Source organism: Orcinus orca, chromosome 14 (assembly GCF_937001465.1).
Source record: "Orcinus orca chromosome 14, mOrcOrc1.1, whole genome shotgun sequence".
In the NCBI taxonomy this organism is placed as follows: domain Eukaryota; kingdom Metazoa; phylum Chordata; class Mammalia; order Artiodactyla; family Delphinidae; genus Orcinus; species Orcinus orca.
This window is the reverse complement of record NC_064572.1, coordinates 53,860,759-53,883,251: the sequence shown is the minus strand read 5'-3', so window position 1 is coordinate 53,883,251 and position 22,493 is coordinate 53,860,759. Positions and strand designations below refer to the sequence as shown.

The 22,493-nt window shown below is 45.3% G+C and overlaps 1 protein-coding gene across 3 annotated transcripts in view; it reads left to right on the top strand.

Annotated features, from left to right (window-relative positions):
* The window catches only part of LIPA (lipase A, lysosomal acid type), a 101,903-nt gene that overhangs the window by 73,498 nt on the left and 5,912 nt on the right, over positions 1 to 22,493 (top strand). For all 3 annotated transcript variants that reach the window (XM_049696596.1, XM_049696597.1, XM_049696595.1), the window contains exons 4-8: positions 13,745 to 13,943; positions 15,064 to 15,173; positions 16,722 to 16,858; positions 19,578 to 19,724; positions 20,610 to 20,681. In XM_049696596.1, the coding sequence (XP_049552553.1) occupies positions 13,745 to 13,943; positions 15,064 to 15,173; positions 16,722 to 16,858; positions 19,578 to 19,724; positions 20,610 to 20,681 (665 nt within the window). The remainder of the gene's footprint in view (positions 1 to 13,744; positions 13,944 to 15,063; positions 15,174 to 16,721; positions 16,859 to 19,577; positions 19,725 to 20,609; positions 20,682 to 22,493) is intronic.

Below are 22,493 nucleotides of genomic sequence, written 5' to 3'. Positions count from 1 at the left end.
CCCGGACCGGGACATGAACCCGCGTCCCCTGCATCGGCAGGCGGACCCTCAACCACTGCGCCACCAGGGGAGCCCAGCATCCTTTTTGATTTGCTCTCAGGTGGTAGGAAGAAGAATCAGGAGAAGTCTGCCTGCCCCTAAATACTTCTGTGCTTTCTCCTCTGTAGGCCTTGGATTCTTCATCTGTAAAAACAGTTGATTGGCTGGGATGATCTCAAAGTTCCCCATTAGTCTTTATCACTCTCTGGTTCTACGGGTTATATTCTATATTCATTCATTTATTGGCAGGGGTGTGTGGATTGGGGCAGTGGATACCCTTGGTTTTCAGAATGGGGAACAGACTGAATGCACTCTAAACCAAGTCTGGTGATAGCATTAAGTCCCCACCCTTTTCCCCTGTAGAGGATCAGTGGTATGTATATAACACCTGCTGTGAGCTAAGCTCAGAGGCGAGTTTTGGAGGAAATCTGTGACAAGTGACTTAGTTATCTAAAGGAATTTGTGATTCTCCTGAAAACTGCATAGGTGTTTCTCTGATGGTTTGCATTTCCATGGTCCAAGGCAGAGCACGGAGCTGAGGCTCTGCACTGTCCTTCACTCCCATTCAGGAGCAGTGTTGTTAGTGGTACTAATTTGGCTTATTTAAGCCAGATAGACAAAAAGAATACACACAATCCTTCACACCCAACATGGAACCCAGCTCATCCATGCCCCTTCCCCTCCTGACTCCCCCTCTATTAATCACACCCTTGTCCTCCTGGACCTAGACCAGAAACTGCATAGTCACTCTTGACTCCCATCCTGGAGGAGCTGTCAGGTCCTCTCTAGGCTCCCCTGTTATAAGGCTTCAGTTCAGCCCTTTCTTCTCTTCGCCAGGCCACCATCGTACCTTATGCTCTTGTGACCATTTACTTGGCCATCTGAAATAAGCTTAGAACCTGAGAGAGAGAAAGAATTTCAAAACAGGAATAGGGAAATTCAGTCTGCTTATCTTTTAAGAAATTAATGCTTTTAAGAAAATAATGCCGTACATCTGTACTATTTATAAGTCATTACAAGATATGTTAAAACATTATTCATTTATCAAGGATGAAGTGAAGCTATTCCTCTTACCCTTCTTAATGTAGTTTTTCTCAGTTTTTGTGTTCTTCTGTGATGCTGTGACCTTACCCCTGGGTTCAGGGGTGCTAACAAAGGCATTCTTGTCTGTGGATACTTGCTAAGTTGGAGTTTCTGTGAGGGGGCTAGAGCTGGGGATCTCCTATTCTGCCATCTTGCCGATGTCACCTCCGTTATTTACTTATAGGTACCACATTCCTTGTGGAACCTTAGTTTAAAGCTGTGTGGTGAGGGCTTCCCTGGTGGCGCAGTGGTTGAGAGTCCGCCTGCCGATGCAGGGGACACAGGTTCGTGCCCCGGTCCGGGAAGATCCCACATGCTGCCGAGCGGCTGGGCCCGTGAGCCATGGCTGCTGAGCCTGCGCGTCCGGCGCCTGTGCTCCGCAACGGGAGACGCCACAGTGGTGAGAGGCCCGCGTACCGCAGGGAAAAAAAAAAAAAAAAGCTGTGTGGTGAGCATCTTTAAGTCCTGTCTCAGTGACCCCCTCTGATTGTATGTAGAGCCTCACTTGGGAATCACTGGAAGTTTTTTATGATCACAAGACTTGGCCACATGGCTCCTCTACCCATGCCAACTGCTCTCCTTTCTGCCAACCTCCCTGTTCTCATCCGTCTTACGTAGTTTTGCAGGATTAAGCTTCGTGGAGCGCAGGTATAATTATATGATATGGCCACTCAGCAATCTTCATGAGCCTCATAAATGAAGATAACACCATTCCTTAATATTTTGTCCTAGCTGTTGTCTTTACTGTTCACCCTCATTTTATACAGCAGTGGACCTTTGAAGTTCACCATGGATATGTGCAAGAACTTCATGATTCCTCAAACTAGTGATTACAGTTACAGGCTGTGATGTCTACAGTGACTTCCTCTGTAGAATGGGATAGAATACCTCTTTCACAAGGTTTATGAGGAGTGCTTGAGAACCACTGGTTGCCAGCTGTGTTTACCCATCATCTAAGAAACATTTATCATTTATCAACTGCACAGGTTTAAATTGGCACCATAGCCAAATTGCAAATGGTATAACTGAAGTTGTATCTGTGATAAGTATCAAAGAACTGCTCTCTCACATGCTGAAATCCAAATGAGTTATTTCCCTTTTGCTAAATTCTCCCTGGGCCTCAGCTGGTGACACAACCCTCTGGATTGGTGTTCACCCTGCCCACCATCTTTATTTCTATGCATTCCTAAAAACATTTTATTTTTTTCTGTCCTTCCAGCCCCACCCAGCTTAACTGCCAACTCTCCATGCTGCTTGAGCATGAAGGAGACACACTTCCTCCAAACTCCCAGATGCCTTGCTAACACCCCTCCTGAGGTGTTTTTCTTCCTCTGCTTCGGGGTTAACTCACGTGTGTACTTCCCTCTCCCCGCCATCCCTCCCTGCAACCACTCTTTGAAGGCAGAGGCTGTGTCTTTGTCACCTCTGTGTTCCTCACAGCAACCAGCAGCACCAGGTTGCCTGCGTGGGTGGCCTAATTAAGAGATATATCGGGCAGTCTTCAGAATTGGGATTCTGAAGTGCATGAAGGCAATGGATCCTCTCTCTAGTAAAATAAAACAGACATTTGTGCACACACAGATTTTATATTAAGATGCAGAGGTTGTGTGGACTCAGTAAAGAATCCCCTGATTTATTTTTATTTAAAAAAATTTTCTTTATTGAAGTAGAGTTGATTTACAGTGTTGTGCCAGTCTCTGCTGTACAGCACAGTGACTCAGTTATACACATATAGACATTCTTTTTTCATATTCTTTTCCATTATGGTTTATCACAAGATACTGAATATAGTTCCCTGTGCTCTACAGTAGGTCCTTGTTGTTTATCCATTCTAAATGTAATAGTTTGCATCTGCCAGCCCCAAAGTCCCAGTCCATCCCTCTCCCTCCCCTTCTCCCCCTTGGCAACCACAAGTCTGTTCTCTATGTCTATGAGTCTGTTTCTGTTTTGTAGACAGGTTCATTTGTGCCATATTTTAGATTCCACATATAAGTGATATCATATGGTATTTGTCTTTCTCTTTCTGACTTACTTCACTTAGTATGATAATCTCTAGTCGCATCCATGTTGCTGCAAATGGCATTATTTCATTCTTTTTTATTCCATTGTATATATGCACCACATCTTCTTTATCCATTCATCTGTCGATGGACATTCAGGTTGTTTCCACGTTTTGGCTATTGTGAACAGTGCCACTATGAACATACGGGTGCATGGATCTTTTTGAATTATAGTTTTGTCCGGGTATATTCCCAGGAGTGGGATTGCTGGGTCATATGGTAATTCTATTTTTAGTTTTCTGAGGAACCTCCATACTGTTTTCCATAGTGGCTCTACCAATTTACATTCCCACCAAGAGTGTAGGAGGGTTCCCTTTTCTCCACACCCTCTCCAGCACTTGTTATTTGTAGACTTTTTAATGATGGGCATTCTGACCGGTGTGAGGTGGTACCTCATTGTGGTTTTGATTTGCATTTCTCTAATAATTAGCGATGTTGAGCATCTTTTCATGTGCCTACCGGCCATCTGTATGTCTTCTTTGGAGAAATGTCTTATTAAGGTCTTCTGCCCATTTTTCAATTGGGTTGTTTGTTTTTTTGCTGTTGAGTCGTATGAGCTGTTTGTATATTTTGGAGATTAAGCCTTTGTCTATTGCATCATTTGCAAATATTCTCTCCCATTCCGTAGGTTGTCTTTTCATTTTTTTATGGTTTCCTTTGCTGTGCAAAAGCTTGTAAGTTTGATTAGGTCCCATTTGTTTATTTTTGTTTTTAATTCTATTGCCTTGGGAGACTGACGTAAGAAAACAGTGGTACAATTTATGTCAATGTTTTGCCTGTGCTCTCTTCTAGGAGTTTTATGGTGTCATGTCTTGTGTTTAAGTCTTTAAGCCATTTTGAGTTTATTTTTGTGTATGGTGTGAGGATGTGTTCTGACTTCATCGATTTACATGCAGCTGTCCAGCTTTCCCAATACCACTTGCTGAAGAGACTGTCTTTTTCCCATTTTATAATCTTGCCTCCTTTATCAAAGATTAATTGACCATAGGTGTGTGGGTTTATTTTTGGGCTCTCTGTTCTGTTCCATTGATCCATATGCCTGTTTTTGTACCAATTCCACACTGTTTTAAAGAATCCCCTGATTTAGGCAATCCTTTGTCTGTCTGGTCAGACCTCTACTAATTAGGAAGCTTGAAATGTGTATTTAGAAAACTGTTAGTGACCTGTGGAGTGTATGTGGGCTGTTTCTCAATGTTAAGCAAACTTCTCTATCAAGTGTTGAGCTACCCCTACTTTGCACTAACTCCAATAAGGGAATTGAAATTCAGAAATCCATCCTTTATAGGGAAGTGGTTATATTTTAATCTGCTCAGCCTTATTTCAGAAAGTCACGGGATGCTGGCACTAGAAGGATCTCAGAGTCCTGCCTGGGCCGGCAGTTTGGAGAACTTGCATTTTTTTTTTTGCAGTACGTGGGCCTCTCACTGTTGTGGCCTCTCCCGTTGCGGAGCACAGGCTCCGGACGCGCAGGCTCAGCGGCCATGGCTCACGGGCCCAGCCGCTCCGCGGCATGTGGGATCTTCCCAGACCAGGGTACGAACCCGTGTCCCCTGCATCGGCAGGCGGACTCTCAACCACTACGCCACCAGAGAAGCCCGAACTTGCATTTTTAACATAACTCTCTAGTGGATTCCAAGGGAAAATCCTTGGGTTTGGGAACCCAGGTTCTAGAGCAACACTCTTATTTTACTGGGCGTGACTGTTAGGTTCAAAGAGGGAAGGGGATTTGCTTTAGGTCAAAAGTTAGTGGCCCAGCCAGTTTGACTCCGGGTTCAGTGTCCTTTGAACTGGAGTGTGCGGCCTTACGTAGTAAGTATTGAGCAACTTGATCCTATGATAGTCAGCGTATTTATTTGTTGGTTAAAACAAAGAAATAGAGAAAGGCCTTGCCTAAAATACATAAAATAGCAACAGTAACAGCGAGGCCGACTTACTTCTGCCTAACTAGGAAATAAACTGTAAAATAAAGCAATCATCAAAAAAAGCACCAACCGTGGAACATTTATGTCTGAAAAGCAGTATGTGTCTGATGGCCTGGTGAGTGAGTTCATTCTGGAGTGTGAGTAATTGCCTTCGTGCACAAACAGGGTTTTTGAACTTTGCCGTGGGGTTGCCCATTGAACTTTTTGAGTCATAATTGAAAATTCACAACGTGGCTTGTGAGTTAGGTTTCGGGGGGAAAGACCATCAGGCTATGGTTTAAAAAAAAACCTTGGTTTTGACTATACGTTTTAGGTTTCTGACCAATTTCTGGGTTTTCTGTTCTTCTCTTGTACGTGGTTCCTAAGGAAACCATTTCCTAAACGCAGTGCTCTAACAAGCTAAACAGAGGCCTTGATCAGCTGGGATGTAATTCCTCGCCTCCCAGTGGCACTGGACAGACGTAGGGCCATTAATCAGTGCCCGGACTTGTTGACTCTAGCTCCCTGAGCTCACTCCCAGGCTCACTTGGACCTTGATGGTACACGGGGCAGGGGGCTGTATTCAGACCCTCTGCATAACGGAGCATCATGAGGCAGCGTCAGCTGCATAGCACAGCTTGTCTCGTATTGGCCGGTGGGAGCTGGGGCTAAGAGTCAGAGTGGAAGGGAGGAGAGCGCTGTGCCCGGCACCCCTCCCTCCTCCAGTACTCCCTCCCTGCCTGCTGCCTAACCTCGATGTCGCTTCAGGGAGGAGTTCCCCAGCTCTCACACCTGCTCAGGCTGACCCCTGGCCACGTATTCTCATCGCTCTTTGTGTGTTTCCTTCATGGCAGTTAAGACAGGTAAGACAATAAATAATAGCGTATTCTGTCAGGGGTGATGCTTATAACCTCGGTCCTCCCCACTAGACCATGAGCTCTCAGAGAGCCCAAACCTTTTCTGATTACTCGATGATCTCTCCCGCCCAAGGCTTCAGTCTACCTGCTTCTACAGTCCTGGTCCTCCTGGGGACTGGGTTGACCAAAGCATCCGCACTTTCTAGTGTTCCTTGCCCAAGAGCACGTTGAATTAAGGATCCTCCTGAGCTCAGAGGCACCGTGCCTCTGTTTGAAGGCAGGCTGTGGTAGCAGAGAAGGGCAGGGGAAGCAGAAAGGCAGTTTGGCATGGAGATAACAAGCACTTTGGTGTCACGTAATCACATGGTTCCCAGTTCCACCATATACTAATTGTATTTGCATCCTTGGGCAAATCATTTCTTTTTTCTATGCCTCAGGGTCCCTGTCTGTAACGTAGGAAGGATAACATAAATGGCGTAGTGCCATCCTGGGTACACAGTAAACTCTAATTAAGGCAGTGCCCTGGAAAGTGCACATGGTATATGTGGGGTGGGTATCTCTGTGTGTGTGAATATGCGCTGTTGGGTGTTTTTTTATTTCTTTCCTTCCTTTATTCCTTCATTATTGCTTTCATTCATCAAATTTGCCTGGAGCGAGCACCACGTGGCAGACTCAGCATTGGGTGCCACGGAGGCTGCAGTGAATGAGACGGACCGATTGCTGCCTTCTTGTTGCTTAGCGATCAAAGTGACCACCACTGCGGCTGGTGGGGCGAATGGCATCCCGAGGATGGGGTGTTTTTCTTCCCTGCTCTGTGATCCCGGCACTATTGTGTTTCCTTCTGCCGCGGGTCACCCCCTTTCCAGCAGGGTGACTGTGAAATGTGAGTGCAGTGATCTGGGCAGTGGCAAGGTCTGCATGCCTTTCTGAACGCTTCCTGTGGTTGGGCCGTGTGCTGCACTCTGTGTGAACTGTCACATGACTTGTCACACAGCTTGGATGTAAGGGCTCTTATTACCCCCTGTTACAGAGGAGGAAACCAAGGTTACAGAGGTTAATTAACTTGCTTATTATAAAGTAGCTGGTGGTTGGTAGTAGAGGCAGGATTCCCATGGCTTGTGATGGCATGTCTGCCCCTTGGGCTCTTAGCACTGCAGCAATGTCTCTGATCAAGGGACAGCGTGCAAAGTGCTTGATTTAGATAACCTGCGTACCAGCTTCCATTGCTTAAGTTCCTGGTGATGAGTGCTTTGGAGATAAGCCTCTCCTTATTTCTCCCTCCAGTGAATATAAGGTGTTGTGGCCGAGCCTTCCCACTAATGTTATTTGTTGACAGTGTTTTGGGCTGTCTTTGAGGCCAATTCTTCAAATTAGAATTAGACTACAGAAATTCACCCAGTCGTCCCCTGTTGTGGATAAATAAAAGTCTGCTCTTGATTATTCTGGAGTCGGAGGCCCTAGAGCTGCCTTCAGGGGCCTCTTGGATGCAGGACCCGGGATCTTCGCGTCTGGTTGGCCTCTTCTCTGGGCCAGCCTGGTGCAGCAGAGGACTGGACATGCTCCCCTTTTAATGAATCCACTTTGAGCACAGCTATGGATGGGCTACGTCAGAAGAGCTGAGGGAGCTTGCCGAAAATAAATATTTCCAGGCTCCGTCTCTGGACTTCCTGATTCCCTAAATCAGGACCAAGGGCAGAAATGTGCGTGGAGTGCCCCCAGATGACTTTGAGATGTAGCCACTTCTAGGAAATAGTGCTTGGCTTGATTTGAAGTGGCCACGTACAAACGGCATATTTATAAGCGCTCCCCCTGTCCCCTACCTCTTTATTTTTGAATGAAGTTTTCTTTAGAGTCATGGTTACAAGCAAGGACTTTAGCATGTGGCTGACTTGGGTTTCAATTCTGGCTCACTGCTTAGGTGATTGTTTCAGAGCAGGTTACCTATCCTCTCTCTCCGGGCATCAGTTACCTCATCTGTAACATGGGGGTGGATCTTAACAGCTCTCTTGGCAACACTGTAATCCATGTGAAACGTGGTGCGTGATAGGTAGCTGTTACTGACGAATAGTAATAATAACAACAAATCCACCAGGTGCCACAATGCTGGCTAGAGTTTGTCTTAAGTAGTCGGGGCAGATTCAGGAAGCCCGCTGGGCCCTGGCTCTTTGGGTGATCGACAGCCTGTCTTTGGCGTGGTTGAACCAGCCCTTGGACTTTGGCTTTGTGCAGTCCCATGGATGGCTGCAGGGAGGTCTAAAGTGAGGGGTGATCCCGACTTTGCATTACTCAGTATGGGGTGAAGGGATGCATGTGCACCATAAGCCAGGTCCTTGTTGCCATTTTGTCTAGAACCTGCCTTTGCAGAAGGAGATGGGGGGCCCTTATGCCACTTACAGCCCGTCTTCTAAGCTTTTCTAGAAGATTTTAGGTCATGCAGGCTCCTGCCAAACTAGCAAGCAGCCAGGTCTCTCTCTTCTTCAGGCCCAGGAGACATCCTGCCCGCCTCTGAGTCCTGGTTTGGGATTGGTGGCTGTGCAACTCTGCACAGGTTACTTAGCCACACTGCCTCAGAGTCCTTATCTGAAAAATGGGGGTGAAAACTCGTCCCCAAATGTATTAGTTTCCTACTGCTGCTGTAACAAACTACCACGAACTTAGTGGCTGAAAACAGCATAAATTTATTACCTTACTCTTCTGGAGGCCAGAAGTCCTAAGATCAAGGTGTTCGTAGGGCTGCCTTTTGGAGGCACTTGGGGAAGATCCATTCACTTGCCTTTTCCAGCATCTGGACGCTGCCCACATTCCTCGGCTTCTGGCCCCATCCTCCATCTTCAAAGCCAGTAGGGTAGCATTTTCCAGTCTCTCTCTGATTCTGACCCTCTTAGAAGGAGCCTTGTGATTATGCAGGGCCCACCGGATAATCTCGGATGCTACCCCATCTCAAGATCCTTAATCACGTCTGCCAAGTTCCTTTTGCCATTAGCCTTTTCTCGGCTAAAGAATGCCACTTCATGTTGTCTTTCTTCACAGAGCTTGCATTCTAGTAATGATTTATTACATTTGTACATTTATTATTATTGTGAGTCACTCTTATTTATCAGCCATTGTACCATCCCCACTTTAGAAAAGGACATCGATACTCCAGAGAGATTGAGTAAATTCTAAAGGGTTACATATCCAGTAAGAACCAAAGTCTATTTCATGCCAACGCGCTGATCTTTGTGATCTCCTCCTCTCTTCCTCCTTCTTTTGGTTCTTTGTTGGACCTCAGCTGATGTCTCACACCATTTTTGAGCAAGGTGGAGGCCTGTCCAGACACCGCCCTGGTAGAGAAGGCCAGTGCTTGGGAGGCAGGAGGAACTTGCCCGTGCACCCAGTCATCTTCCTCTTGTGAGGCTGTGGGCTCAGCAGATTCATTTTTGGAGGCTGAGTAATCCCCTCCTGGCTTCCACCCACGTTTGGCCCCATCAGGCAGGCAGCGCCGTGGCGGCCTGTCACCGGGCTGCATTTCTTTGCTGGCTCTGTGCTAACTACGTAGGTGACTGTGAAGAAGTCACTTGCCCTCTCTGGGCCAAGGTACTTTTAGGCCTTTCCCTCAGCCCCCAGCCCTCGTACAGCCAGTTTGGACAAGCTAATTGCAGGGCACAGCAGGAAAGGCAGCCCTTGTCCTGACCTGTTGGTTTGTTGCTCAAAGACAGACCAGGCTGCAGGTGCTGGAGTGTGTGGACTAGGCTGGTCCTTGGAAGAATTGCCTGAGCGGGCAAGGTTGCATATCGCGGCCTGGCCTCCTGTTCTCTGTCTCCTCCATCCATCTACTAGAGATTCCTTTCTTCCAAGCACTTGGTCCAACTCCCTCCAAAATAGCGTTCTGTCTTTGGCTTGTCATTCCCTGAGGGCCTCTGTATGTTGTGGAATGACTCTCTGTTGTTAGCCTTTCCCATAGCTGTACGTTGTAGAATGACTCTGTTGTTAGCCTTTCCCGTAGCAAAACCGCTAAGAGCATGGACCCTGGCATTAGCCTTATGTAGATTCGAACCCCAGCTCCCCCACTTTTTAGCTCTTATCCAATCTTGTGCAAATTACTTGACTTCTGTTAGCCACAATTTCTTGTTCTGTTAAATGGAGATAGTACTAACTTCATAGGATTTTCAGCACAGTGCCTTAGAGCACAGGGGTGCATAATAATATAGCTAGCTGTTAATTCAATCGGCTTCTCTCAGCAGGATGAAAAGAAATCTGATTAAAGTAATTCACTGGCTCTCTCTCGCCCTGTCACAGAGAGAGTCATGGACATATACACACTAACAAACGTAGTAAAATAGATAGCTAGTGGGAAGCAGCCGCATAGCACAGGGATATCGGCTCAGTGCTTTGTGACAGCCTGGAGGGGTGGGATAGGGAGGGTGGGAGGGAGGGAGACGCAAGAGGGAAGACATATGGGAACATATGTATATGTATAACTGATTCACTTTGTTATAAAGCAGAAACTAACACACCATTGTAAAGCAATTATACCCCAATAAAGATGTTAAAAAAAAAAAAAAGTAATTCACTGGAAGGTGTGAATGGCAGTAGGTTTAACCCTCCTAGAGAGAAACTTCTTTTTCCTGCAAATCCTTAAATCCTTGATTGGTGGCGGGATGGGAAAGATGACATAATGCCTTCCTTTCTCCCCACTCGCCCCCTCTTAGGAGCAGGTGGGAGAAGCTGGCAGACATGTGGGTAGGCCCGTCACAGTGCCCTTGTCTATTCTGCTGCCCTTTTGCATTCGCTAAATGCCAGAGGGAAGGGACAAGCAGTTTAGCACCCATTTTCCATCCCAGGACGGGATTTGTTAATATTTTCTCTTTGTTGGTGGCCCATCGTGTCTAATGGAATCACGGGCATGGGAAGCCCAGTGGGTTGTATCCTCTGCAGCTTCCTCCTTAGAGGCCCCTTTTGTTCTGGGAGGAAAGGGAGCTGGCCACACCTGCAAGGATGTGCAGCCCTGAAGGAAGTCCTTCATATCCCCTCTATGCGCAGGTCAGACAAGGCACCATGCCCTCCCAGCGGTTCCCCAAGCTGCCTGTGCATCAGACTCCTGTAGGGAGCGTTTACATTTTACAGTACACTCTGGGGTCCCATCGGGCTGAGGCCTGGGATGCGGTGCCAGTTCTCTGCCAATCCAGGCTGCCGTTTCTTCACCCGAACCCTTTGTGGGGCAGTCTGTCTCTTACTTAAGAACCGGCTCGAATATTACTCCCCTGGCTGAGTACTTTTCTCTTTCCTCTGGGCTTTCCTGCGTGGTGGTCTGACCTTTTCCACACTGGGCTAGAAGGTAATCGTGTGTCTGTCTCCTTCACTAGAATGGAGCTCCGTTGGGGAGGGAGCATGGCTTACCCACTTTCGTGTCCCTGAATCTAACACAGTGACTAACACATAGTAGGTACCAGGACGGGTTTATACAAGATGTAACGTGTGTTCTGAATCACTCGATTTCTTTTGACTTCTAGTGCACTGCTTATTATACAGTAGAATTCTCAGTAAAAACTCTTCCGATGAATGAGTAGGACGCAGCTGAGAGGCTGAGGTTGCTGAAATGCCGTTTCTCAGCATGTGCCTTTCCATGCCAGCCCCTTTCCTCCCCTGCTGGCATTTCCCACGAGAAAGCCGTGGGGTCTGCCATATGCTTTGAGTTCTTGGCCCAGATCCTCCAGATTTGGAAACACCTGGCTTTCCAAGAACAGATTCACTGTTTTCTTCCTGGGTGCCACCTCTTCTGTCTGTTCATTGAGCTTTTCATATTCAGCTTGAAGTGAGGGATGGGGGAATCCCAACACACAAGAAGAGAATTAGAAAAACAAGCGACTTCGATCCGCTCCCTTCCCCCGTGACAGGTGTCTTAACAAATCACTGAGTTTTCTCCACCACCCCTCCCCCGACACACACTGGATGGCTTTGCTGTCACCCTGGGGTCTGCATGGTCTGGTTGTGCGCGCGTGTGTGTGTGTGTGTGTGTGTGTAGGTGTGTTCTCTTTGTCCTTGTGCAGTTACTTTCATTTTGTAGGTACCCAGCTGATTGTGGCATAGAGTTAATGGATGTCCACAGATTACCCTTTAATGTAAACAGTTTATTTAAATTCCAAAGTAATTAAACATATTTTCTTTGTTTCTTTTTCTATTAAACAGAGACTCTTTATAACCTGGATTGCAGTAGTGGTTGTTTTAGGCAAAGCCAAGTCCATGGAAGTTCAATGTACAGGGAGAATATAGGAACTTTGGGAAACCCTTCCATGGAGTGTAGGGCGAGGGGTCTGGGAATGTTTTAAGCCTCGTGCAGGGGTGAATGGTAGGTACGGGCTGCAGTGGGGGTATTTGCAGGTATTGTTGGAAGCCCCTCAGCCACCATAATTGGCACACGTGCATGGTGGGCACACATGCATGGTGGGCACACATGCATGGTGGGCACATGCCTGAGTTGGCCGCCTGCACTTTCCTGGGCTTCACGCTCACCTCCTGGGAAAGTGTTAGTGGCTCCTAATTGCCTGTGGGAATCCAGAAGTTATTTGTTGGTGATGCTTAAAGAGTTTCCTGGTATATCTTCAACTTGCCAACTCCTAAACTTCTCCCTTGAAGCCTTCTGTGGGGTTAGGGAGGGAAGTGCAGAGAGATTTCAGGGGAATTTGACATATTCCCCATCTAGAAAAGGTAGGCAGAGAAAAACAAATACCGTGTGCTGACACATATGTATGGCATCTAAAAAAAAATGGTTCTGAAGAACCTAGGGGTAGGACAGGAATAAAGACGCAGATGTAGAGAATGGACTTGAGGACACGGGGAGGGGGAAGGGTAAGCTGGGACAAAGTGAGAGAGTGGCACGGACATATATACACTCCCAAATGTAAAACAGATAGCTAGTGGGAAGCAGCCACCTAGCACAGGGAGATCAGCTCCGTGCTTTGTGACCACCTAGACGGGTGGGATAGGGAGGGTGGGAGGGAGATGCAAGAGGGAGGGGATGTGGGGATATATGTATACATATAGCTGAAACTAACTTTGTGATACAGCAGAAAGTAACACGACATTGTAAAGCAATTATACTCCAATAAAGATGTTAAAGAAAAAAAAAGAAAGAAAAGGTAGGCAGCTGACTCCTGGTCCCTGAAAACTGGCACCTGACCCCCCTTCCAGCTCAGTCCTGGCCTGGCTGCCCCACTCTCTATCCTGCTCTCCCCTCCTCGGTTCTCCCACCCCCACTGAAACCCGTCCGTCTTTCTCAGGACTCTGCCCTGTGAAGTTGGCTGCACAGCCTCAGGTTTCACTAAGTGTCTGAAGAGGCACAGGTTGGAACCAGCACAAGGAATCTGGCCCCCATCGTGCTCTCCTTCTGCCTCGCTCTAACTCTCCTTTCCCCAGCAGGGGCCACCGCAGTGCCCACGCTCCTTCTCTCTGACTGGTGACCAGCAGCAGCACCTCTTGGAACAAGGCAGTCCTGCCCCACTGCTCCCCATATGTTGCCAAGGTCTTTTCTTGCTTAGCCTGACTTCCTGGTCTTTTAAGGTCCAGTCTTCTTCCTCATGGCCCAGCCCCAGAGCAACTTGGGTGTGTGAGAAGTGTCTTAATGTGCCCAAGGAAAGCATACAGCTCCCAAGCGCCCTTCACACAAGTACATATAGTACAGTTACCACGGAATGATAATGCTACCTCAGTCTTGTTTCTGTTTCCTTATTTGCTTTGTGATCTTTTGTGACTTTTCTGATTAGCAAGATATCATGTTTGTTTTGAAGCTTAGTGCTGCTAACTCCTAAACATGATTGCTTTCCAGGTCCCAAACCAGTTGTGTTCCTGCAGCATGGCTTGCTGGCAGATTCCAGTAACTGGGTCACAAACCTGCCCAACAGCAGCCTGGGCTTCATTCTGGCAGACGCGGGTTTTGATGTGTGGATGGGGAACAGCAGGGGAAACACCTGGTCTCGGAAACACAAGACCCTCTCCATAGACCAAGATGAGTTCTGGGCCTTCAGGTATCTTTGAATTGATTATGACGGGGGGGTCTTTTTCCTTGGTACCCTCAACATAGACACTGGGGAGGCAAATAGACAGGAAACTCAAGATCATATGATGGGAAACTAATGGTTTATGAAAGGTTTTATGCCTTGTTAGGAATTTAATAAATAGCAGTAAGGTAAATTATAAATAAATGATTACATTTATGGGTTACATTCAATAAGGGATTTTTAGTTATTTTGACATTCCTGGTGGTGCGGGTGTCGCTGTGTAAATTGTGTACCATACCCTCTCCCTTCCTCCATAAACACGTCCTGCAAGTATTCACTCCTCTTATTTCTAGAAGTTCTCCTCTTCTCTCTCTTACTTCTGGCTCTACCAGTTGATCACTGCATGATATTAGGCATGTGGCATAAGCCCTGTGTCTGTTGCCTTTTTGTAAAGTGGGGATAATAAATACCTTTCTCATAAGGTCACTGGGGGCTTAAAGGAGAGGATACAAGGAAAGAGGCTGGCACAGAGCCTGGCACAGCGCAAGTGGTGGTTACAGTCAGTACACATGCGTACAGGTTCAGGGCTGTGTCTCTGTACCAGGCATTAGAGAAAGTCAGCACCATGACTCCTTCAGGCTTGCTTCCCCATTTGTAAAACCAGAACCTACCCGAGGCCGTGAAACACAGGAATGAGAGCTTCTACCAAAGGCATCTCCAAGAATATACTCGTTGTTACACTGTTTGTAATAGCGAGAAATTGGAAACTACCAAATGCCCATCAGCAGTGAGTGAACAAATAAAGTGTCATGTATTTACACGATGACCAGCCGACAGCTGTATGTGACGGCAAAGATGAAGTCAGATGCAGAATGATACACGCTGTTTGATCCCATTCATAGAAAAGTTCCCACATGGATCAAACTAATTTAGGGCTTAAGAAAGGAGGATAGTGGTTATTTGGGGAGGCATGGTTAGCAAGGAGCCCAGGGAGGCTTCTGCAGCGCTGGTAACGTTCAGTTCCCTGTGCTCAGGGCTGGTTTACCCAGCTGTGTTCAGTTTGTGATAACTCGTCAAGCAGCACACTTGTATGCTGTCGTAGTTGCATGCAATGTCTCAATGAAAAATTTCCTTGTTTGGATTACAGTTACGATGAGATGGCAAATTATGACCTACCAGCTTCAATTAACTTCATTCTGAATAAAACTGGCCAAGAGCAAGTGTATTATGTGGGCCATTCTCAAGGCACCACGATAGGTATGTATAAAATAAAGATGGGAGGTTGATATAATGTTTTATTACAGTTTGTTCCTTCTTAAAAGTGAAATATAAAAAAAATAATGTTCAGATAGAGTTTTGTGTTTGTTTTTTAATGCCAGGCAGAAATAATGAATAGGGCAAAGAATTTTGGTAATATTGAGTCTTCTCTGGAAATTCAGACAAACATAAATAGATGAACATGGTGTATGGTTCCCTTGATTGAAGGAATCAATGTAAACCACAGCCTATTACATATTTTCCTAGTTAAGTGATACGGGGATGTGAGAGAGTGGAAAACAGGAAGTTGTATAAGTGCAGAGACTTTTATAAAGAAAACAAGGAAATACACTGATTTTTTAAAGTGAAGTGGAATAAAGCTAGCTCCAAGGATGCCATAGTACACTCTATTTACAAATAATTTTTTAAAGTCATATATATTTTTAATTTATGCTGATGATAAAAGTATTATGTGTTCATTGTAAACAGAAACAGAAAAGTTAGCAAAGTTTTAAAAAAATAAAAATTGCCAGGAGTTCTCTGGTGGCCTAGTGGTTAGGACTTTGAGCTTTCACTGCCTCGTCCTGGGTTCAATCCCTGGTCAGGCAACTGAGATCCTTTAAGCCACGCGTCGTGGCCTACCCCCCGCCCCCCCAAAAAAAATGATCGTAATTCGAGCAAACAAGAGCTCCTCTGATTAGGGACTAGAGACCTGTCCCGTAATTTATTTAATTCCCCTGTTAGTGTTTCCTATGACTCATATCTTTGTGTTCCTATCACACAATCTTCTTAGAATACATTCCTAGAAGACAGCTATGATGTGAAAGGTATGAATGCTTTGAAGTGTCTCCTTATGCGTGGTTAAGCTGCCTTGTCCTCACTACCACTCCTCTTGGTCACCTTGAGAGCCTTCAAGCAACAAGTAACATGGACGTAATTGCCCTCCTTATTGATGGACTTAAGCATTTCTTGCATCTATATTCGTTCTTCCATGACTTGTCCATTGGTGTCCTTTGCCCCACTGCTTTCAAAATTGACATTCTGGGGCCAAGTTTAAGGCAAGAAGTGACCTGAGAGGAAGCTAAAAGATATTTTAAAGCTAGAGGATTCTAAATGTGTAAGTTCCTTTCGAGTCCTTGGCGACTGCGTTGAGCACCTTCGTACATCATTCTTGGTGATGGAGGGTGGGGGGCAGTAGGGGATGGACACAGTGCGGTGGAGCTGTTAGGAATAGTCTTCGATTCCCTGGCTTACATCATTAAAGGAACGGAAAACATCTTCTGGTTCTAGCAACCCGGATTTCTTCCAGTGCATATGTAGGCTGAAAATCAAAACAAGCACTTAGCAAAACTTGATTTACTGGTTTAACCAAATTCAGTGTTTTTGCACGTAGGAGTTCAGAGGCCCTTGTTTCAGGAGTTTTGCCTCCTGGCATTGCTTGCACAGGTCTCAGATTGCCACTAGAAGGCGACACGCATGCCTGCCCTTGCCTTTTCAGAGAAGAGTCCCAGAAGATGGAATTCTCTTATTTTCCTTTTGTTCCCACAGGTTTCATAGCATTTTCACGGATCCCGGAGCTGGCCAAAAAGATTAAAATGTTTTTTGCCCTGGCTCCCGTGACCTCAGCCCAGTTCGCTACTAGCCCTCTAGTTAAATTAGGACGATTTTCAGATCTTCTCATTAAGGTACTTGGATTCCCCCCACCTCCACTCCCTTCCCTCACAGATTTCCTTTCTGGTTCTGAAGAATTGGCCTTTAGAGGAAGAAGGTGTGTCTTCCTCCCCTGTGTTTTGCTATCAATGGAACAGTGGGTTTTCCTCTCTCTGTGGTTTTTCTTTCCCCTTTCACCCCTACTTCCAGATCCAGGGGAGCCAGGGAAGGTGTCCTTAACTCCACACTGGAGCTCCCTGTTCTCATGGCTAACACGTCAGTGCAGATCCCCACCCACCTTACAAAGAGAGCATAGCTTAAACTTTAAACCTCCCTGAAGTTGCCCTTTATTCCATAGGGTGGGTCTGTGCCTAGGAGTAGGCAGCAGATGGGAGACAGGCGATGTGCTATTCCACATGCCCGACCCTGACCACACTGAGGGTGATCTATTATATTTTATTATATGGCCCCTAAGCAGAGGCCAGTAACTTCATCGGAATTCAATGTGTGAACCCTCCAGGATTTGCTCAAGGAGGAAGCAGGTTTTTTTTGTTTTCTTTGTTTTTTTGCGGTACGCGGGCCTCTCACTATTGCGGCCTCTCCCATTGCGGAGCACAGGCTCCGGACGCGCAGGCTCAGCGGCCATGGCTCACGGGCCCAGCCACTCCGCGGCATGTGGGATCTTCCTGGACCGGGGCACGAACCTGTGTCCCCTGCATCAGCAGGCGGACTCTCAACCACTGCGCCCCCAGGGAAGCCCAAGAAGCAGTTTTTATGAGGAGTTGAGAGCCAGCTGAGGCCAGATGGTCCGTTACGCACGCACTATGTTTTATGTATGATAGGTGTGTACACACACATATGAAATCCTATACAGAAATATATACTTAACTTATACATATCTCTTGGCCATTTAAGAAATACGTTCACAGGACATACAGACTATACTCTGACCTCAGAATCTGACTCTCACCTAAGATGGGATTCTCTGTACCAGTGATCAGACAGGCAAGTAAGATGTGGGCCCCTCTAACCACATTTATTTTAAATACCTTGGATAACAGAACCTTCGATTTTCATTATAAACAATTCAGAGATTACAAATAAAGTACCCTTCAACTACCAAGGCTTCTCCTAGCGCCTTCCTCAGAATTAAGCACCGTGCTCAGCCTGGGGTCTTTTCCTATAGACCTTGTGTGTGAATTTGTATACCTATATAGGTCCAGAGAGAAATGTATTGTTTTGTTTCACTGTAGACAGTATCCAACTATGTAACTTGAGTACCTTGATAAAGACCCTATTTCCAAATAATGTCACATGCTGAGATACAGGGAATTAGGACTTCCACATATCTTTTTCGGGAGGGACACAATTCAACCCATAAAACTGCCTTTGTAGGCATTTGAATTTTTCACTCTGCTTGTCCCTCCAGAGGGTAGGCATCGGCGAAAGTGTAAATTATAAGGAGACAAATTTGGGTTCACTATAAAGAAGATCTTTTTCCTAGTTCCTATTACACATGTACACGACGATCTGCCTTGAGGGCATAGTGATTGCCCCAGAAATACTTGAGCACAGGTCCAGGGGCCATTGGTCAGGTCTGATGTACACCAGGAGTCAGCAGATGTTTTCTGTTAAAGGTCCAGATAATAAATATTTTTGGCTTTGTGGGTCATATGGTTTCTGTTTCAACTACTGAACTCTGCCTTTGTCTTCTTTTTTTTTGGCTGCGTTGGGTCTCCGTTGCTGTGCGTGGGCTTTCTCTAGTTGCGGTGAGCGGGGACTACTCTTCGTTGCGGTGCCCGGGCTTTTCATCACGGTGGCTTCTCTTGTTGCGGAGCACGGGCTGTAGGCGCGTGGCTTCAGTAGTTGTGGCACATGTGCTCAGTAGTTGTGGCTCGCGGGCCCTAGAGCACGTGGGCTTCAGTAGTTGTGGTGCACGGGCTTAGTTGCTCCGTGGCATGTGGGATCTTCCCGGACTAGGGCTCGAACCCATGTCCCCTGCATTGGCAGGTGGATTCTTAACCACTGCACCACCAGGGAAGTCCTCTGCCTTTGTCTTATGAAAACAGCCAGAGACAATGTGTCTAGAGAAAAGCATGGCCGTGTTCCAATAAACTTTATAAAAACAGGCAGTGCTGGCAGAAGAGGCATGGGGAGTTATTGTTTAAACGGGTACAGAGTTTCAGTCTGAGATGTTGAAAGAGTTCTGGAGATGGATGGATAGCAGTGATGGTTGCACAACAATGTGAATGTACTAATGCTTCTGATCTGAACCCTTAAAAATGGTTAAAATGGTAAATTTTGTATTAAGTATTAAAAAAACCCCAAAGGCAGTGGGCAGGATTTGGCCCACTGGCCAATAGCGTCGGATCAGATGTATGTGTCCTAAGCAGACACATTGCTGACCAACCACAGTTTCAACTGTTTCTCAGAAGTCACTAGCAGGCAGATGAAACTTTGGGGATGGCCCTGGGATCAGGGATCATTCAGGCCCCCTCCCACTGTAAAAGTCTTCTGTGGACCTATGTGATTTTTTGCCTTCTTTTTTTCGTTTGAGACTTTAAATACACGTCTGTAACATCTGCTATTGCCTTAGTAAACGTATCACACAGGTGTCCTAGTTTGAATGCCCACTGGTTGCCATTTCTCTTCTGAGGCCATCCGTGGACACGGTTGGCATGTGTCTGCTTGTGAGGTGGGACGTGGAGGGCATACACCAGAAGGAAATGCTGAGATATTCTTTTTATTTTGCAGGACTTATTTGGGGTTAAAGAATTTCTTCCCCAGAGTATGTTTGTGAAGTGGCTGAGTACACATGTTTGTACTCATGTCATTCTGAAGGAGCTTTGCGGAAATGTCTTTTTTGTTATGTGTGGATTTAATGAGAGAAATTTAAATATGGTATGTATGTTTACAATAACACTTGCTTTAAACTGTCAGTGATTTTATTTTATCTGTGAATGTGCTTCTTTGTGTTGGAGGGTATGGGAGAGGCAGGAATGACCTCATTAGAGCTCTAAAGGCTCTTTCATTTAACGGGTATAAGAATCCACCTTGGCAGGTACCTGGAACACCATTTGCGGCTAGCCTCAGGCCAGCCATTGTCAGCTTCCTACATTGTACCTATGTGGAAACTATGGAATGAGGGAGATCGGTCATCATTTAAATTGCAATATTTATATTTATTATAGTGATCTTTTTCTTCAAAATAATTACTATAAATGTGTTTAAATTTGGAATGGCCATTTACACACACACACAGGCACATACCCACCCATGTATATATACATTTATTTATTTATTTTATAAAATGTAAACCCTTGGCCAGCAATGTGCTGGTGTTTCTAAATACATTCGTAGTTTGTCATGTTGTATTTTGAAAACAGGTCTTAAAATTCTGGAATGAAGGCTCTAGGGAATTTTTAAGGGATGTTAATTTTTCTTGTTTCTGATGAATAAAAGCAAGGTATGATTGTTATATAAAATTTTGGAAATTCAGAAAAATATGAAGAAGAAAATAGAAATGAGCAGTAATCTCAACCAATACAGCCGCACGGTTACCATGTTGCTGTATATCCTTCATGTGTATTCTGTGTGTGTATGTGTGGTTATTCATATTTTTACAGGACGTATTTGTAGTCAAAGAATTTTTTTTCCTGCTCTTAATCTCACGTATTTGAGATTGTGGCTCTGTAGTTTTTAATGCTTCAAGGTGCAAACTGTGTTTATTATCAATGCCTCCTTCAGGCTGTTTTCATTCTTTATTTCCATGTGTTTATTTTGCAGTCTAGAGTGGCTGTGTATGCCACACACTGTCCTGCCGGAACTTCTGTGCAAAATATGTTACACTGGAGCCAGGTACGCATTCCAGGAGTACAGTGGGGGGTTTGTGGAACATCGGCCTTAGAAAGTTCTGTGCATTCCATGAAGCAAATAGAAAGGTAGTCTGCTTACACATCTGAGCTGCTTTCCTTCCTGAGTCCTGGGCTCCTGTCACTATGTTTATCTCGCTTGTGTTATCGTCCCTGGGGCAGACTGTACTACGGTATGAGTTCACCAAACAGCTATTGGGGTTGACTTGTTTGTTCTTTTCTTCCCCCTCCCCTCTGTCAGTTTTTCATTGAGTTCCAGATTTATTTTATTTCTGTGTTGCTCCAGAAAGCAAGATTTTAGAGCAGCTTTGGAGATAGAAGCTGCTATTTCAGCATTAACCTATGAACACTGTATGCCTGAAACATCAGTGGAGAAACAGAGCTAAATCAGTCAAGGATATAAGTAAGAGACACTAAATTTTAAAATAGAGTTTTGATTGTATGATCACACATCACGAAAGTATGCATGTTCATTCTAGAAAATGTATAAATTACATACGAGTATAATAATAAAAATTCTCATAAGGTGAAAAATAAAATTGTTCTGTAATCCCACACAGAGATAGAGAATGTGTACCAGGGATATAAAATGTCTCTGCATTCTACTCCATATCTCTTGCTGCGTATCATTTCAGAAAGAAGTGGTTAAAGATATAGATAGAAATCATAATTGTAGAAATAGGTTGTTTACTTTTCTTCTTACTCTTTTATAGCTGTTTTTTTTCACCTGACAATATGTCAGGGACTTTTTCTACCTCAGGACATGTTTTTGTATAACTTTTCCCCCCAAATTCTTTTTAAATATGAAATAACTCACCATTTAAGCATCAGACCAAGATGCAGTGAGTGCCTTGGATAGCAATCTTCAAACAACTGGCAGTCACTGCCTGTATCAGAATCATGTGAGTTGCCTTTAAAAGTACACTTTTTAATATAATATTATTTTTAAACAGTAAGGGATATTGGGTTTGTGGTAGAGCTGTTGGATTAGCTACAATCCAGGCTTTTAAACACAAAGACTCCTGTGTCCCATCCCTAGAGATTCTAATTCATTCAGAATGCAGTGTGTATATCTTTACTTTTTTTAAACATCTTTGCCGAGGTATAAGTGACATACAATATTTGAAGTGTACAATGTAGTATGTTTTGCCATAGATATACACCTGCAAAGCCATCACCACAATCAAACCAGTGAACGTATCTGTCACCCCCAGAAGCCCCCTTGAGTACCCCCTCCACCCTCTCCCATCTGCAGCGACCCATCTGCTTTCTGTCACTATAGGTTACTTTGAATTTTCCAGAGTTTTGTCTAAATATAATCATACAGTATATATTTGTTTTTGTCTGGCTTCTCTCAGCATCATTATTTTGAGATTCACCCAAGTTGTCATGTGCATCAGTACTTCATTTCTTTCTGGTGCTGAGTGGTGAGAATTTATATTTTTTTAAAAATTCTGCCCATTAGATTCTTCTGCCCAACTGGATTTGGGAACCTCTGATCCGGGACATCACTGGTGCTTTGGTATCCTTCCTCAGTTGTCCCAGGAACGCTGTCAGTTGCGAGTGCTATCGGTTACCTCTCCTTGGGCTTATCCCTATGGAACCAGGCAGGACCCGGCCTGAGGCTTTTAGCCCCGTAGTGACTGTAAGGCCTAGTGTTAAGCGTCAGGGATTCAGTACCAGAGTTTGGCCTAGAAGAGGGGCATCTGGAAGGCAGGTAGCTCATGACATGCTGAGGAGCACACCTTTACTTCTGAAGGGATGTCCCGAAACCTTCAGAAGTCCTCAGATGTTCACC